Source organism: Coregonus clupeaformis, chromosome 30, assembly GCF_020615455.1.
Source record: "Coregonus clupeaformis isolate EN_2021a chromosome 30, ASM2061545v1, whole genome shotgun sequence".
In the NCBI taxonomy this organism is placed as follows: domain Eukaryota; kingdom Metazoa; phylum Chordata; class Actinopteri; order Salmoniformes; family Salmonidae; genus Coregonus; species Coregonus clupeaformis.
The window spans coordinates 37,438,657-37,455,249 of record NC_059221.1 but is presented as its reverse complement, the minus strand read 5'-3'; the positions used below and the strand labels follow the sequence as shown (position 1 = coordinate 37,455,249).

The 16,593-nt window shown below is 44.7% G+C and overlaps 1 protein-coding gene across 1 annotated transcript in view; it reads right to left on the bottom strand.

The window, feature by feature from the left end:
* Positions 1–886: 886 nt before the first annotated feature.
* The window catches only part of LOC121546125 (monocarboxylate transporter 5), a 67,731-nt gene continuing 52,024 nt past the window's right edge, over positions 887–16,593 (bottom strand). The window contains exons 9-10 of the mRNA XM_045209328.1: positions 9,133–9,226; positions 887–2,458 (exon numbers count right to left, since the gene is read on the bottom strand). Of these exons, the coding sequence (XP_045065263.1) occupies positions 2,241–2,458; positions 9,133–9,226 (312 nt within the window). The 3' untranslated portion in view covers positions 887–2,240. The remainder of the gene's footprint in view (positions 2,459–9,132; positions 9,227–16,593) is intronic.

Genomic DNA, 16,593 nt, shown 5'->3' with positions numbered 1-16,593 from the left:
GGATTGGACTGTTGAGGACTGGGGTAAAGTCATTTTCTCTGATGAATCCCCTTTCAGATTGTTTGGGGCATCCGGAAAAAAGCTTGTCCGGAGAAGACAAGGTGAGCGCTACCATCAGTCCTGTGTCATGCCAACAGTAAAGCATCCTGAGACCATTCAGGTGTGGGGTTGCTTCTCAGCCAAGGGAGTGGGCTCACTCACAATTTTGCCTAAGAACACAGCCATGAATAAAGAATGGTACCAACACATCCTCCGAGAGCAACTTCTCCCAACCATCCAAGAACAGTTTGGTGACAACCAATGCCTTTTCCAGCATGATGGAGCACCTTGCCATAAGGCAAAAGTGATAACTAAGTGGCTCGGGGAACAAAACATAGAATTTTGGGTCCATGGCCAGGAAACTCCCCAGACCTTAATCCCATTGAGAACTTGTGGTCGATCCTCAAATTCTGACAAACTCCAAGCATTGATTTATGCAAGAATGGGCTGCCATCATTCAGTATGCGGCCCAGAAGTTAATTGACAGCATGCCAGGGCGGATTGCAGAGGTCTTGAAAAAAGAAGGGTCAACAACACTGCAAATATTGACTCTTTGCATAAACTTAATGTAATTGTCAATAAAAGCCTTTGACACTTATGGTTTGCTTGTAATTATACTTCAGTATACCATAGTAACATCTGACAAAAATATCTAAAAACACTGAAGCGGCGAACTTTGTGAAGACCAATACTTCCACGACTGTACTGACTCTGGGGATTGAATACTTATCTAGTCAAGATATATTAGTGTTTTATTTTTCATAATTTTTTTCCACTTTCACATTTTGAGCATTGTGTGTAGATCGTTGACAAAAAAAGGACAATTAAATCAATTTTAATTCCACTTTGTAACAAAATGTGTAAAAAGTCAAGGGGTGTGAATACTTTCTGAAGGCACTGTATATACCATAAATATGGTACATAATCTATATGGTATATAACCCATACCATATACAACATGATCTCAAAATGCCACAAAGTGCATGTTTCTGTGAACAGGTATAACTATATATAGGTATAAAAAGACAGCTGTTGAACAAGGCTGCGTGCCAAAAACCACCCTATGTTCCCTATATAGTGCACTACTTTTGACCAGCCCCCCTATGGGAGCCCTATGGGCCCTGGTCTAAAGTAGTGCACTATATAGGGAACATAGGGTGCTATTTAGAACGTTGTACCACATTGGTGTACCGTTTCTGATTTAACAGGGATGTGATTGTAGAGACAACGGGTGGTTGTTGCGTTGTTCAATTCCTCCTCATACCGAACGGTGTTCCAGCCACGTTAGTCAACACTAGAATGAGATTTGTGTAGCAGGTGTCAGGCGATGCCATGAGACCATGAGAGATAACATTTGTGACCAGAAGCAGAATAAGTGTACATTTGTCTTATATCCAAAAAGTTACAAAACAGGATTATCCGTCTGCCGCCTCTCTTTATGGACTGAAGGAAAAGTCTTCGTTATATATACAACCATTATTAGGATATTACAGTAACATTGCTGTGGTCATAATAATTTATTCTCAGTCAGTCAGTCAGTCAGTCAGTCAGTTGGGTATTCATTGGCTTTCTCCTCAGACAGTCAGTCAGACAGTCAGTCAGTCAGTCAATTGGGTATTCATTGGCTTTCTCCTCAGACAGTCAGTCAGTCAGTCAATTGGGTATTCATTGGCTTTCTCCTCAGACAGTCAGTCAGTCAGTCAATTGGGTATTCATTGGCTTTCTCCTCAGACAGACAGTCAGTCAGTCAGTCAGACAGTCAATCAGTTGGGTATTCCTTGGTAACTGGCACAGTTGGCACATGGAGGTCCATGCTTGTTTTAAGGAGGCAGAGAGAAAGGGGAAGCAGACAACTCTGCCCTCCCTCTACACAGTTATGTGTGGCTCAGTTAGTAAGAGCAATGTCAAGGTCGCAGGTTCGATTCCCGCTGGGATCACAAATCCCCAAAATGTCTGTACTCACTTCACTGTCAGTCTAAATGGCATATATTAGGATCAGGAAGCCAATCCTCCCCTCCCTCCGTCTACATAACCTTGATTCCAGGCTTGATGAAGGAGACTTGGGGAGTATGGTAATATCCCAGCTAGCCCAAAACGTTCTAAGGACCATAGTGGTTGTTAAGGCATGGTGATTGCCCTATGGTTATTTTGCGTACAAACTTCCAAGGAACCAAATGTGCTAGCTGGGGTGAAGCTACCCTCTAGACGACGCCGTTGTCGTTGCTGTTCTTCGGGCCAGGAAGCTCAGGCTCAGGGCAGAAGCAGCCGTTGGACTTCCAGCCGGCGTCTGCGTTCTTGTTTTTGCTCTGCCACCTCCTTGCCACGGGCTCCAGGAAGAGAGAGACAGAGGACAGCAGGTAACACACCCCCGCCAGGTAGAAGGAGCAGTCGTAGGTCTGGGTGTAGTCATACAGGAAACCTGGAGGATGGAAGACAGAGGAAACGCACAGGGGAGACGTCATTCAATGAAAAGAGAGAAACGGACATCCACATTAAAATGACAGAAGACACCACCGCGAAGGAAGGAGGCAACAGACACATAGATATAGAATGACTTCTCAATATACAGCACACAGCCTGCTCCTCAATATACAGCAGCCTGCTCCTCAATATACAGCAGCCTGCTCCTCAATCTACAACAGCCTGCTCCTCAATATACAGCAGCCTGCTCCTCAATATACAGCAGCCTGCTCCTCAATATACAGCAGCCTGCTCCTCAATATACAACAGCCTGCTCCTCAATATACAGCAGCCTGCTCCTCAATCTACAACAGCCTGCTCCTCAATATACAGCAGCCTGCTCCTCAATATACAGCAGCCTGCTCCTCAATATACAGCAGCCTGCTCCTCAATATACAGCAGCCTGCTCCTCAATCTACAACAGCCTGCTCCTCAATATACAGCAGCCTGCTCCTCAATATACAACAGCCTGCTCCTCAATATACAACAGCCTGCTCCTCAATATACAGCAGCCTGCTCCTCATTTTAGATTCTATTTTTATGAACACACGTTAATAACGTCAGCAATACCAGAGAGAAACTGGCATCCCCCGACACCACACGTTATAATGACAGAAGACACCACAGCAAAGGGAGACCGTTAGTAACGTCGTTCAATAACAGCAGACTTCTCACGCGGCGATAGATGTCAAGAGTTAACTGCACTCTTTTAATCATAAGGTCAACTGAACAATACATCGGGGGGGGGGCGTAAGCATAACATCTTGCGTACATACTAACAGACAACATTATATAGCTATGAGCATTTTCTGGTTTAGAACTGAAATACAATCTGCACGAGGCTACTCTAAATTTAAGGCCCCAAGACATATTTCCAAAGTGGTGATCATTTCTGAATGGAATGGAAGGAGTCATTGTACAGTATGTCGTGAATAAGTAAGCTCTATTTCTGTTTGTTTTTTTCTGTTAGATCTCAGTTCATCATCATGGCTCTTTAGGTCACCAGCCTGAAGGGAACAGAAGGGCTGGCCAGCCCAGTCACCAGCCTGAAGGGAACAGAAGGGCTGGCCATCCCAGTCACCAGCATGAAGGGAACAGAAGGGCTGGCCAGCCCAGTCACCAGCCTGAAGGGAACAGAAGGGCTGGCCAGCCCAGTCACCAGCATGAAGGGAACAGAAGGGCTGGCCAGCCCAGTCACCAGCCTGAAGGGAACAGAAGGGCTGGCCAGCCCAGTCACCAGCCTGAAGGGAACAGAAGGGCTGGCCAGCCCAGTCACCAGCCTGAAGGGAAGATGCCAGCCCAGTCCAGTAGGAATTGGATAGCTAACACACAGCCTGTATAGCTGGTCGTGGGAAGTGTGTGTGTGTGTGTGTGTGTGTGTGTGTGTGTGTGTGTGTGTGTGTGTGTCAGGTCATTTATAGCTGGGGGGAGGGGGAGGGGGGAGGAAAGTATAGCTTGCTGTTCGTGGGGAGAGGTGGGGATGTGTGTGTGTGTGTGTGTGTGTGTTGGGGTCATGGTGGACTGCGGTGAACAGAGTTCATCCTGCAGGACTAGCGGCACGAATGGCAAACACAGCAGCACGCTATTTCCGGACCCCAATGACCCTGGAATGCAGATCCCCTCTCAGACCCTGGAATGCAGATCCCCTCTCAGCTCTCAGACCCTCCCACTCCTCCCCCAAACGATCGTGTCATCGTAGTTCTTATGAGGTTGTTATTATTCCTTTAATGTTTAATTCTATTTTCTATTACTATATATATTATTATTATCAGTGCATTGTGGGAAAGAGCTCTGAAGGTAAGAATTTCACTGTACTGTTTTACACCTGTTGTATCCTGTGGCGAATAAACGTTGAAGGGTACCTCTCCTACGGAAGTCAAAAGTCACCAGTAAAGGGGAATGCAGTGGTATTTTTCAGGGGGGACCTGATCCCAGATCAGCATTCCTATCCTACGACTCTGAATACTGGCCCTTTTTAAGATTACATGGACAGGGGGGACCTGATCCTAGATAAGCAGTCCTACTCAGAGATGAATACAGGCCCTAGGATGTAAACATGACCTTTTATACAGTGCCTTCGGAAAGTATTCAGACCCCTTGACTTTTTCCACATTTTGTTATGTTACAGCCTTTTTCTAAAATGGATTAAATAAATACACATCCTCAGCAATCTATACACAATACCCCATAATGACAAAGCGAAAACAGTTTTTTCAAAACATTTAAAACAAAACATTTAAAACAGAAATACCTTATTTTTATAAGTATTCAGAACCTTTGCTATGAAACTCGAAATTGAGCGCAGGTGCATCCTGTTTCCATTGATCTTCCTTGAGATGTTTCTACAACTTGATTGGAGTCCACCTGTGGTAAATTCAACTGATTGGACATGATTTGGAAAGGCACACACCTGTCTATATAAGGTCCCACAGTTGACAGTGTATGCCAGAGCAAAAACCAAGCCATGAGGTCGAAGGAATTGTCCGTAGAGCTCCGAGACAGGATTGTATCGAGGCACAGATCTGGAGAAGGGTACCAAAAAATGTCTGCAGCATTGAAGGTCCCCAAGAACACAGTGGCCTCTATCATTCTCAAATAGAATACGTTTGGAACCACCAAGGCTCTTCCTAGAGCTGGCCGCCCGGCCAAACTGAGCAATCGGGGGAGAAGGGCCTTGGTCAGGGAGGTGAGCAAGAACCCGATGGTCACTCTGACAGAGCTCTAGAGTTCCTCTGTGGAGATGGGAGAAACTTCCAGAAAGACAACCATCTCTGCAGCACTCCACCAATCAGGTCTTTATGGTAGAGTGGCCAGACGGAAGCCACTCCTCAGTAAAAGGCACATGACAGCCCACTTGGAGTTTGCCAAAAGGCACCTAAAGACTCTTAGACCATGAGAAACAAGATGCTCTGGTCGAACTCTTTGGCTTGAATGCCAAGCGTAACATCTGGAGGAAACCCACAGTGAAGCATGGTGGTGGCAGCATCATGCTGTGTGGATGTCGCCGACACCGACGTCTCACTTCCAGACAAGCTAAAAACCTTCTTTGCCCGCTTTGAGGATAACACAGTGCCACTGACGAGGCCCACTACCAAGGACTGTGGCCTCTCCTTCTCTGTGGCCGACGTGATTAAGACATTTAAGCATGTTAACCCCCGCATGGCTGCCGGCCCAGACGGCATCCCTAGCCGCGCCCTCAGAGCATGCGCAGACCAGCTGGCTGGAGTGTTTACGGACATATTCAATCTCTCCCTTTCCCAGTCTGCTGTTCCCACATGCTTCAAGGTGGCCACCATAGGGGATGTAGCTCAGTTGGTAGAGCATGGCGTTTGCAACGCCAGGGTTGTGGGTTCGATAAAATAATGTATGTGCTAACTGTAAGTCGCTCTGGATAAGAGCGTCTGCTAAATGACTAAAATGTAAATGTAAATGTAAATTGTTCCTGTACCCAAGAAAGCAAAGGTAACTGAACTAAATGACTATCGCCCCGTAGCACTCACATCTGTCATCATGAAGTGCTTTGAGAGACTAGTCAAGGATCATATCACCTCTACCTTACCTGTCACCCTAGACCCACTTCAATTTGCTTACCACCCCAATAGACCACAGACGATGCAATCGCCATCACACTGCACACTGCCCTATCCCATCTGGACAAGAGGAATACCTATGTAAGAATGCTGTTCATTGACTATAGCTCAGCATTCAACACCATAGTACCCTCCAAGCTCATCATTAAGCTCGGGGCCCTGGGTCTGAACCCCGCCCTGTGCAACTGGGTCCTGGACTTCCTGACGGGCCGCCCCCAGGTGGTGAAGGTAGGAAACAACATCTCCACTTCGCTGATCCTCAACACTGGGGCCCCACAACGGTGCGTGCTCAGCCCCCTCCTGTACTCCCTGTTCACCCATGACTGCGTGGCCAAGCACGCCTCCAACTCAATCATCAAGTTTGCAGACAACACAACAGTAGTAGGCTTGATTACCAACAATGATGAGACCGCCTACAGGGAGGAGGTGAGGACTCTGGGAGTGTGGTGCCAGGAAAATAACCTCTCACTCAACGTCAACAAAACAAAGGAGATGATCGTGGACTTCAGGAAACAGCAGAGGGTGCACCCCCCTATCCACATCGACGGAACCGCAGTGGAGAAGGTGGAAAGCTTCAAGTTCCTTGGCGTACACATCACTGACAAACTGAAATGGTCCACCCACGCAGACAGTGTGGTGAAGAATGCGCAACAGAGCCTCTTCAATCCCAGGAGGCTGAAGAAATTTGGCTTGGCACCTAAAACCCTCACAAACCTTTACAGATGCACAATTGAGAGCATCCTGTCGGGCTGTATCACCGCCTGGTACAGCAACTGCACCGCCCGCAACCGCAGGGCTCTCCAGAGGGTGGTGCGGTCTGCCGAACGCATTACCGGGGGCAAACTTCCCGCCCTCCAAGACACCTACAGCACCCGATGTCACAGGAAGGCCAAAAAGATCATCAAGGACATCAACCACCCGAGCCACTGCCTGTTCACCCCTCTATCATCCAGAAGGCGAGGTCAGTACAAGTGCATCAAAGCTGGGACCGAGAGAATGAAAAACAGCTTCTATTTCAAGGCCATCAGACTGTTAAATAGCCAACACTAGCACATTAGAGGATGCTGCTGCCTATTGAAATCACTGGCCACTTTAAGAAATGGAACACTAGTCACTTAAATAATGTTTACATATCTTGCACTACTCATCTCATATGTATATACTGTATTCTATTCTATAATATTCTACTGTATCTTAGTCCATAACAGGTGTGCCTTGTTAAAAGTTAATTTGTGGAATTTCTTTCCTTCTTAATGCGTTTGAGCCAATCAGTTGTGTTGTAACAAGGTAGGGCTGGTATACATATTAAGAACTGCTCAAATTAGCAAAGAGAAACGACAGTCCATCTTTACTTTAAGACACGAAGGTCAGTCAATGCGGAAAATGTCAAGAACTTTGAAAGTTTCTTCAAGTGCAGTCGCAAAAACCATCAAGCGCTAAGATGAAACTTTCTCTCATGAGGACCGCCACAGGAAAGGAAGACCCAGAGTTACCTCTGCTGCAGAGGATAAGTTCATTAGAGTTACCAGCCTCAGAAATTGCAGCCCAAGTAAAAGACACATCTCAACATCAACTTTTCAGAGGAGACTGTGTGAATCAGGCCTTCATGGTTGAATTGCTGCAAAGAAACCACTACTAAAGCACACCAATCAGAAGAAGAGACTTGCTTTGGCCAAGAAACATGAGCAATGGATATTAGACCATTGACCAAGAAGGAGAGTGATGGAGTGCTGCATCAGATGACCTCCACAATCACCTGACCTCAACCCAATTGAGATGGTTTGGGAGGAGTTGGACTGCAGAGTGAAGGAAAAGCAGCCAACAAGTGCTCAGCATATGTGGAACTCCTTCAAGACTGATGGAAAAGCATTCCTCATGAAGCTGGTTGAGAGAATGCCAAGAGTGTGCAAAGCTGTCATCAAGGCAAAGGGTGGCTACTTTGAAGAATCTAAAATATATTTGAATTTGTTTAACACGTTTTTGGTTACTACATGATTCCATATGCGTTATTTCATAGTTTTGATGTCTTCACTACTATTCTACAATGTAGAAAATAGTAGAAATGGAGAAAATATCTTGAATGAGTAGGTATGTCCAAACTTTTGACTGGTAGTGTATATATAATGAAAATATACCACGGCTGTCAGCCAATCAGCATTCAGAGCTCGAACCACCCAGTTTATAATATAGTATTTTTTAATGTGGGAGGGGCTGATGAAATGAACACAACATTGTTTTTCTAAGGCTTAGCTCGCGTAGAAGGACTGATGAAATGTGAGCCCTTCACTGCTTTGCATTTCTGTCAATCATCCCCCAAACGGCTAATTATAAGTTGATTTTCACCTGTCTGTTTCTGTTTTCGAAACATGAACACACGTTAGCTAATCTCCTCAAACTTCACCAGTTAGTTAAGAACAGCTGTGGTCACACACACACACACACAACCGATGACTCACTCATTTGTGATTGTGTGCATGCATGCTTCTTCTAGGTCCAAAAGGCTTATTAACAGCTTCTACCACCACGCCATAAGACCCCTGAACAGCTAATCATGGCTACCCAGACTATTTGCATTGCCACCCCACCCCACCCCACCCCAACCCCCTCTTTTACTCTGCTGCTACTCTGTTCATTATTTATGCATAGTCACTTTAACTCTACCCACATGTACATATTACCTCAACTACCTCGACTAACCGGTGCCCCCGCACATTGACTCTGTACCGGTACCCCCCTGTATATAGCCTCCCTACTGTTATTTTATTTTACTGCTGCTCTTTAATTATTTGCTATTTTTTATTTATCCATTTTTTACTTAACACTTATTTTTTGTTATTTTCTTAAAACGGCATTGTTGGTTAAGGGCTTGTAAGTAAGCATTTCACTGTAAGGTCTACACCTGTTGTATTCGGCGCATGTGTCAAATACAATTTGATTTGATTTGATTTCTCATTTGATTTGATTTTTGATTTTGATTTCAAGTTTTTATTGTCACATGCAGAAGTACAGTGAAATGCCTTTCTTGTGTGTCACACTCCCTCACCTGCGAGAGGAGGTCCTGTCAGACAGCCGAGGCCTACGAAGAACATAGAGAATCCCATGGAGTTGTTGAGTTTTTCTTGCCCTACCAGGTCCACCTGTGGAGGGAATGAACAAAGAAACATTACACACCAGTCCAACTAACTAGTCTTTGTTACTAAACTCTCTGAGTAAGATCACAACCCAGGTACAGTACAGCGCCTTCAGAAAGTATTCACAACCCCCTTGAAATCGTCCACATTTTGTTGTGTTACAGCCTGAATTAAAAATTGATTCAATTGAAATTGTGACTGGCCTACACAGAATACCCCATAATGTCAAAGTGGAATTATGTTTGTAGACATTTTTACAAATGTAATTAAAAATAAAAAGCTGAAATGTCTTGAGTCAATAAGTATTTAAATAAAGTAATAAATAAATAAAGTATAAAGTAATAAATAAATAAAGTATAAAGTAATAATAAAGTAATAAATAAAGTAATAAAGTATTCAACCCTGTACTGTTTCTTCTGTATCCAGTGACAAATAAACATAGATGATATTTGATATAGTGATATAGTGTGTGTTTACCACAGACGGTAATGTGAAGAACAACATGACCTGCACCAAAGTCAGATTAGGATATAGGCCAAGTGTATTTTTACCTGGAGTTTGTCCTTATTGTAGGCTACTACTTTTACCACTTTTAGTCTTGAAATCTTTGGTTGTTTACTAAACTACTCACTCTGTTTAGCACATAGAGATGGGTGGGGCTAAGGCTTAAGAGGGTGTGAACGATGCTGAATGGGTGTAGACAAAGAAGAGCTCTCCAGTAGGTGTACCAAAAACATTGAAAATACAATTTTCTCAAAAGTGGGGTTACAAGTTTATCAACTTCAAAGCAGAATTACTTTTCCATTGTTACTCAACTGTTGTGTATGATATACCATTTTCTAGCTCGGAGTCTCTACTTTTATCCAATGTCAAAAACAGCATTTCAAATTATTTTGCTACATAAGACCGAATCGAGGCGGTCGGTCACAAATGTTATAGTGAAAACCTTTGGATAATACAATTTCACATTCACACACACACACATACAGTACCAGCCAAAAGCTTGGACACACCTACTCATTCAAGGGTTTTTCTTAATTTTTACTATTTTCTACATTGTAGAATAATAGTGAAGACATCAAAACTATGAAATAACACATATGGAATCATGTAGTAACCAAAAAAGTGTTAAACAAATCAAAATATATTTGAGATTTGAGATTCTTCAAAGTAGCCACCCTTTGCCTTGATGACAGCTTTGCACACTCTTGGCATTCTCTCAACCAGTTTCATGAAGAACGCCTTTCCAACAGTCTTGACGGAGTTCACACATATGCTGAGCACTTGTTGGCTGCTTTTCCTTCACTCTGCGGTCCGACTTATCCCAAACCATCTCAATTGGGTTGAGCTTGGGTGATTGTGGAGGCCAGGTCATCTGATGCAGCACTCCATCACTCTCCTTATTGGTCAAATAGCCCTTACAAAGCCTGGATGTGTGTTTTGGGTCATTGTCCTGTTGAAAAACAAATGGTAGTCCCACTAAGCGCAAACCAGATGGGATGGCGTATCACTGCAGAACCCTCGCCACGTGACTTCCGTCTCGCTTCCGCATTGTCTCCGTGCTGCTCTGCTGTTTGTTGCTACTTGGCTACCTAACAAACTATTCACGTTTTACTTTTAATAAACGTTTAATCAATCTCTGTGTTCAACAAATTTACCAACTTTTTAGTTTTGTCCTCACTCATCTTTTTTCGTTAAACTTTTTCACCCCGGACGTTTATCCCGAGACAGAAGAGTCATTTTCCTGTGCGTTTTAGCTGCCAACTTTACGTTATTTTCCTTTTTTCCATCGCAACTTTTTTCCCTTATTCAACTTTTTCACTCCGGACGCTTTATCTGGACATGGTTCATCAACATCTTCAACAGCCGAAGCTAAGTAGTAACATTAACATGATGTCTTCTAATTGCAGTCGCTGTACTCGCTGTACTCATAATATACAGGAGAATTCTCGCCTTACGGCGAGAATAGCTGTGCTACAAGCCCAGCTTCAGACGCAATCGTTAGGCAAGGGTAATATCAGTGTAGGAAAGGAAGAAACAGCGTCTGTGCCACCAGTAAGTACAGACAGTAATGTTAGTATAAATCCCCCCGCACAGTCCCCGCAGCCGGACAACTTTCTCATGGCTTCTGGAGGGAAATACTGTTGGAATGCTCAACCGGTGTCGCTCATTCAGCCGACAGAAACCTTCAACCGGTTTTCCCCATTATGTAGCGAGTCGGAGTCTGAGTCTGAGTCTTCTCTAGTCTCTACTCCTCCCGTTACGGGGTCTGAGACTCCGAAGGCTCCCACCATTAGCTCTGACAAATTGAAAACCCTAGTCATTGGCGACTCCATTACCCGCAGTATTAGACTTAAAACGAATCACCCAGCGATCATACACTGTTTACCAGGGGGCAGGGCTACCGACGTTAAGGCTAATCTAAAGATGGTGCTGGCTAAAGCTAAAACTGGCGAGTGTAGAGAGTATAGAGATATTGTTATCCACGTCGGCACCAACGATGTTAGGATGAAACAGTCAGAGGTCACCAAGTGCAACATAGCTTCAGCGTGTAAATCAGCTAGAAAGATGTGTCGGCATCGAGTAATTGTCTCTGGCCCCCTCCCAGTTAGGGGAAGTGACGAGCTCTACAGCAGAGTCTCAGCACTCAATCGCTGGTTGAAAACTGTTTTCTGCCCCTCCCAAAAGATAACATTTGTGGATAATTGGCCCTCTTTCTGGGACTCACCCACAAACAGGATCAAGCCTGACCTGCTGAGGAGTGACGGACTCCATCCTAACTGGAGGGGTGCTCTCCTCTTATCTACCAACATAGATAGGGCTCTAACTCCTCTAGCCCCACAGTGAAATAGGGTGCAGGCCAGGCAGCAGGCTGTTAGCCAACCTGCCAGCTTAGTGGAGTCTGCCAATAGCATAGTCAGTGTAGTCAGCTCAGCCATACCCATTGAGACTGTGTCTGTGCCTCGACCTAGGTTGGGCAAAACTAAACATGGTGGTGTTCACCCTAGCAATCTTATTAGGATAAAGACCTCCTCCATTCCTGCCATTATTGAAAGAGATCGTGATACCTCACATCTCAAAATAGGGTTACTTAATGTTAGATCCCTCACTTCAAAGGCAGTCATAGTCAATGAACTAATCACTGATCATAATCTTGATGTGATTGGCCTGACTGAAACATGGCTTAAGCCTGATGAATTTGCTGTGTTAAATGAGGCCTCACCTCCTGGTTACACTAGTGACCATATTCCCCGTGCATCCCGCAAAGGCGGAGGTGTTGCTAACATTTACGATAGCAAATTTCAATTTACAAAAAAAAAATGACGTTTTCATCTTTCGAGCTTCTAGTCATGAAATCTATGCAGCCTACTCAATCACTTTTTATAGCTACTGTTTACAGGCCTCCTGGGCCATATACAGCGTTCCTCTCTGAGTTTCCTGAATTCCTATCAGACCTTGTAGTCATAGCAGATCATATTCTAATTTTTGGTGATTTTAATATTCACATGGAGAAGTCCACAGACCCACTCCAAAAGTCTTTCGGAGCCATTATCGACTCAGTGGGTTTTGTCCAACATGTCTCTGGACCTACTCACTGCCACAGTCATACTCTGGACCTAGTTTTGTCCCATGGAATAAATGTTGTAGATCTTAATGTTTTTCCACAAAATCCTGGACTATCGGACCACCATTTTATTACGTTTGCAATCGCAACAAATAATCTGCTCAGACCCCAACCAAGGAGCATCAAAAGTCGTGCTATAAATTCTCAGACAACACAAAAATTCATTGATGCCCTTCCAGACTCCTTCTGCCTACCCAAGGACGTCAGAGGACAAAAATCAGTTAACCACTTAACTGAGGAACTCAATTTAACCTTGCGCAATACCCTAGATGCAGTTGCACCCCTAAAAACGAAAAACATTTGTCATAAGAAACTAGCTCCCTGGTATACAGAAAATACCCGAGCTTTGAAGCAAGCTTCCAGGAAATTGGAACGGAAATGGCGCCACACCAAACTGGAAGTCTTCCGACTAGCTTGGAAAGACAGTACCGTGCAGTACCGAAGAGCCCTCACTGCTGCTCGATCATCCTACTTTTCCAAATTAATCGAGGAAAATAAGAACAATCCAAAATTTCTTTTTGATACTGTTGCAAAGCTAACTAAAAAGCAGCATTCCCCAAGAGAGGATGGTTTTCACTTCAGCAGTGATAAATTCATGAACTTCTTTGAGGAAAAGATCATGACCATTAGAAAGCAAATTACGGACTCCTCTTTGAATCTGCGTATTCCTCCAGGGCTTAGCTGTCCTGGATCTGCACAGCTCTGCGAGGGCCTGGGATCGGGAGAGACACTTAAGTGTTTTAGTACTATATCTCTTGACACAATGATGAAAATAATCATGGCCTCTAAACCTTCAAGCTGCATACTGGATCCTATTCCTACTAAACTGCTGAAGGAGCTGCTTCCTGTGCTTGGCCCTCCTATGTTGAACATAATAAACAGCTCTCTATCCACCGGATGTGTACCAAACTCACTAAAAGTGGCAGTGATAAAGCCTCTCTTGAAAAAGCCAAACCTTGACCCGGAAAATATAAAAAACTATCGGCCTATATCGAATCTTCCATTCCTCTCAAAAATTTTTAGAAAAAGCTGTTGCGCAGCAACTCACTGCCTTTCTGAAGACAAACAATGTATACGAAATGCTTCAGTCTGGTTTTAGACCCCATCATAGCACTGAGACTGCACTTGTGAAGGTGGTAAATGACCTTTTAATGGCGTCAGACCGAGGCTCTGCATCTGTCCTCGTGCTACTAGACCTTAGTGCTGCCTTTGACACCATCGATCACCACATTCTTTTGGAGAGACTGGAAACCCAAATTGGTCTACACGGACAAGTTCTGGCCTGGTTTAGATCCTACCTGTCGGAAAGATATCAGTTTGTCTCTGTGAATGGTCTGTCCTCCGACAAATCAACTGTACATTTCGGTGTTCCTCAAGGTTCCGTTTTAGGACCACTATTGTTTTCACTATATATTTTACCTCTTGGGGATGTTATTCGAAAACATAATGTTAACTTTCACTGCTATGCGGATGACACACAGCTGTACATTTCAATGAAGCATGGTGAAGCCCCAAAATTGCCCTCGCTAGAAGCCTGTGTTTCAGACATAAGGAAGTGGATGGCTGAAAACTTTTTACTTTTAAACTCGGACAAAACAGAGATGCTTGTTCTAGGTCCCAAGAAACAAAGAGATCTTCTGTTAAATCTGACAATTCATCTTGATGGTTGTAAAGTCGTCTCAAATAAAACTGTGAAGGACCTAGGCGTTACTCTTGACCCTGATCTCTCTTTTGACGAACATATCAAGACTGTTTCAAGGACAGCTTTTTTCCATCTACGTAACATTGCAAAAATCAGAAATTTTCTGTCCAAAAATGATGCAGAAAAATTAATCCATGCATTTGTTACTTCTAGATTAGACTACTGCAATGCTCTATTTTCCGGCTACCCGGATAAAGCACTAAATAAACTTCAGTTAGTGCTAAATACGGCTGCTAGAATCCTGACTAGAACCAAGAAATTTGATCATATTACTCCAGTGCTAGCTTCCCTACACTGGCTTCCTGTTAAGGCAAGGGCTGATTTCAAGGTTTTACTGTTAACCTATAAAGCGTTACATGGGCTTGCTCCTACCTATCTTTCCGAGTTGGTCCTGCCGTACATACCAATACGTACGCTACGGTCACAAGACGCAGGCCTCCTAATTGTCCCTAGAATTTCTAAGCAAACAGCGGGAGGCAGGGCTTTCTCCTATAGATCTCCATTTTTATGGAACAGTCTGCCTACCCATGTGAGAGACGCAGACTCGGTCTCAACCTTTAAGTCTTTACTGAAGACTTATCTCTTCAGTAGGTCATATGATTGAGTGTAGTCTGGCCCAGGAGTGTGAAGGTGAACGGAAAGGCTGGAGCAACGAACAGCCCTTGCTGTCTCTGCCGGGCGGTTCCCCTCTCCACTGGGGTTCTCTGCCTCTAACCCTGTTGCAGGGGCTGAGTCACTGGCTTGCTGGTGCTCTTTCATGCCGTCCCTGGGAGGGGTGCGTCACTTGAGTGGGTTGAGTTACTGACGTGATCTTCCTGTCTGGGTTGGCGCCCCCCTTGGTTTGTGCTGTGGTGGAGACCTCTGTGGGCTATACTCGGCCTTGTCTCAGGATTGTAAGTTGGTGGTTGGGGATATCCCTCTAGTGGTGCGGGGGGCTGTGCTTTGGCGGAGTGGGTGGGGTTATATCCTTCCTGTTTGGCCCTGTCCGGGGTTTCTTCGGATGGGGCCACAGTGTCTCCGGACCGCTCCTGTCTCAGCCTCCAGTATTTATGCTGCAGTAGTTTATGTGTCGGGGGCTGGGGTTAGTTGGTTATACCTGGAGTACTTCTCCTGTCTTATCCAGTGTCCTGTGTGAATTTAAGTATGCTCTCTCTAATTCTCTCGTTCTCTCTTTCTCTCTGAGAACCTGAGCCCTAGGACCATACGTCAGGACTACCGGGCATGATGACACCTTGCTGTCCCCAGTCCGCCTGGCCTTGCTGCTATTCCAGTTTCAACTGTTCTGCCTGCGGCTACGAAACCCCTACCTGTCCCAGACCTGCTGTTTTCAACTCTAAATGATCGGCTATGAAAAGCCAACTGAGAGACCTGAGCCCTAGGACCATACGTCGGGACTACCGGCCGTGGTGACTCCTTGCTGTCCCCAGTCCGCCTGGCCTTGCTGCTATTCCAGTTTAAACTGTTCTGCCTGCGGTTATGGAACCCCTACCTGTCCCAGACCTGCTGTTTTAAACTCTAATGATCGGCTATGAAAAGCCAACTGAGATTTATTCCTGATTATTATTTGACCATGCTTGTCACTTATGAACATTTTTGAACATCTTGGCATGGTTCTGTTATAATCTCCACCCGGCACAGCCAGAAGAGGACTGGCCACCCCTCATAGCCTGGTTCCTCTCTAGGTTTCTTCCTAGGTTTTGCCTTTCTAGGGAGTTTTTCCTAGCCACCGTGCTTCTACACCTGCATTACTAGCTGTTTGGGGTTTTAGGCTGGGTTTCTGTACAGCACTTCGAGATATTAGCTGATGTAAGAAGGGCTATATAAAATAAAATTGATTGAATGCTGTGGTAGCCATGCTGGTTAAGTGTGCCTCAAATTCTATATAAATCACTGACAGTGTCACCAGAAAAGCACCATCACACCTCCTCCTCCATGCTTCACGGTGGGAACCACACATGCGGAGATCATCCGTTCACCTAATATGCGCCTCACAAAGACACGGCGGTTGGAACCAAAAATCTCAAATTTGGACTCATCAGACCAGAT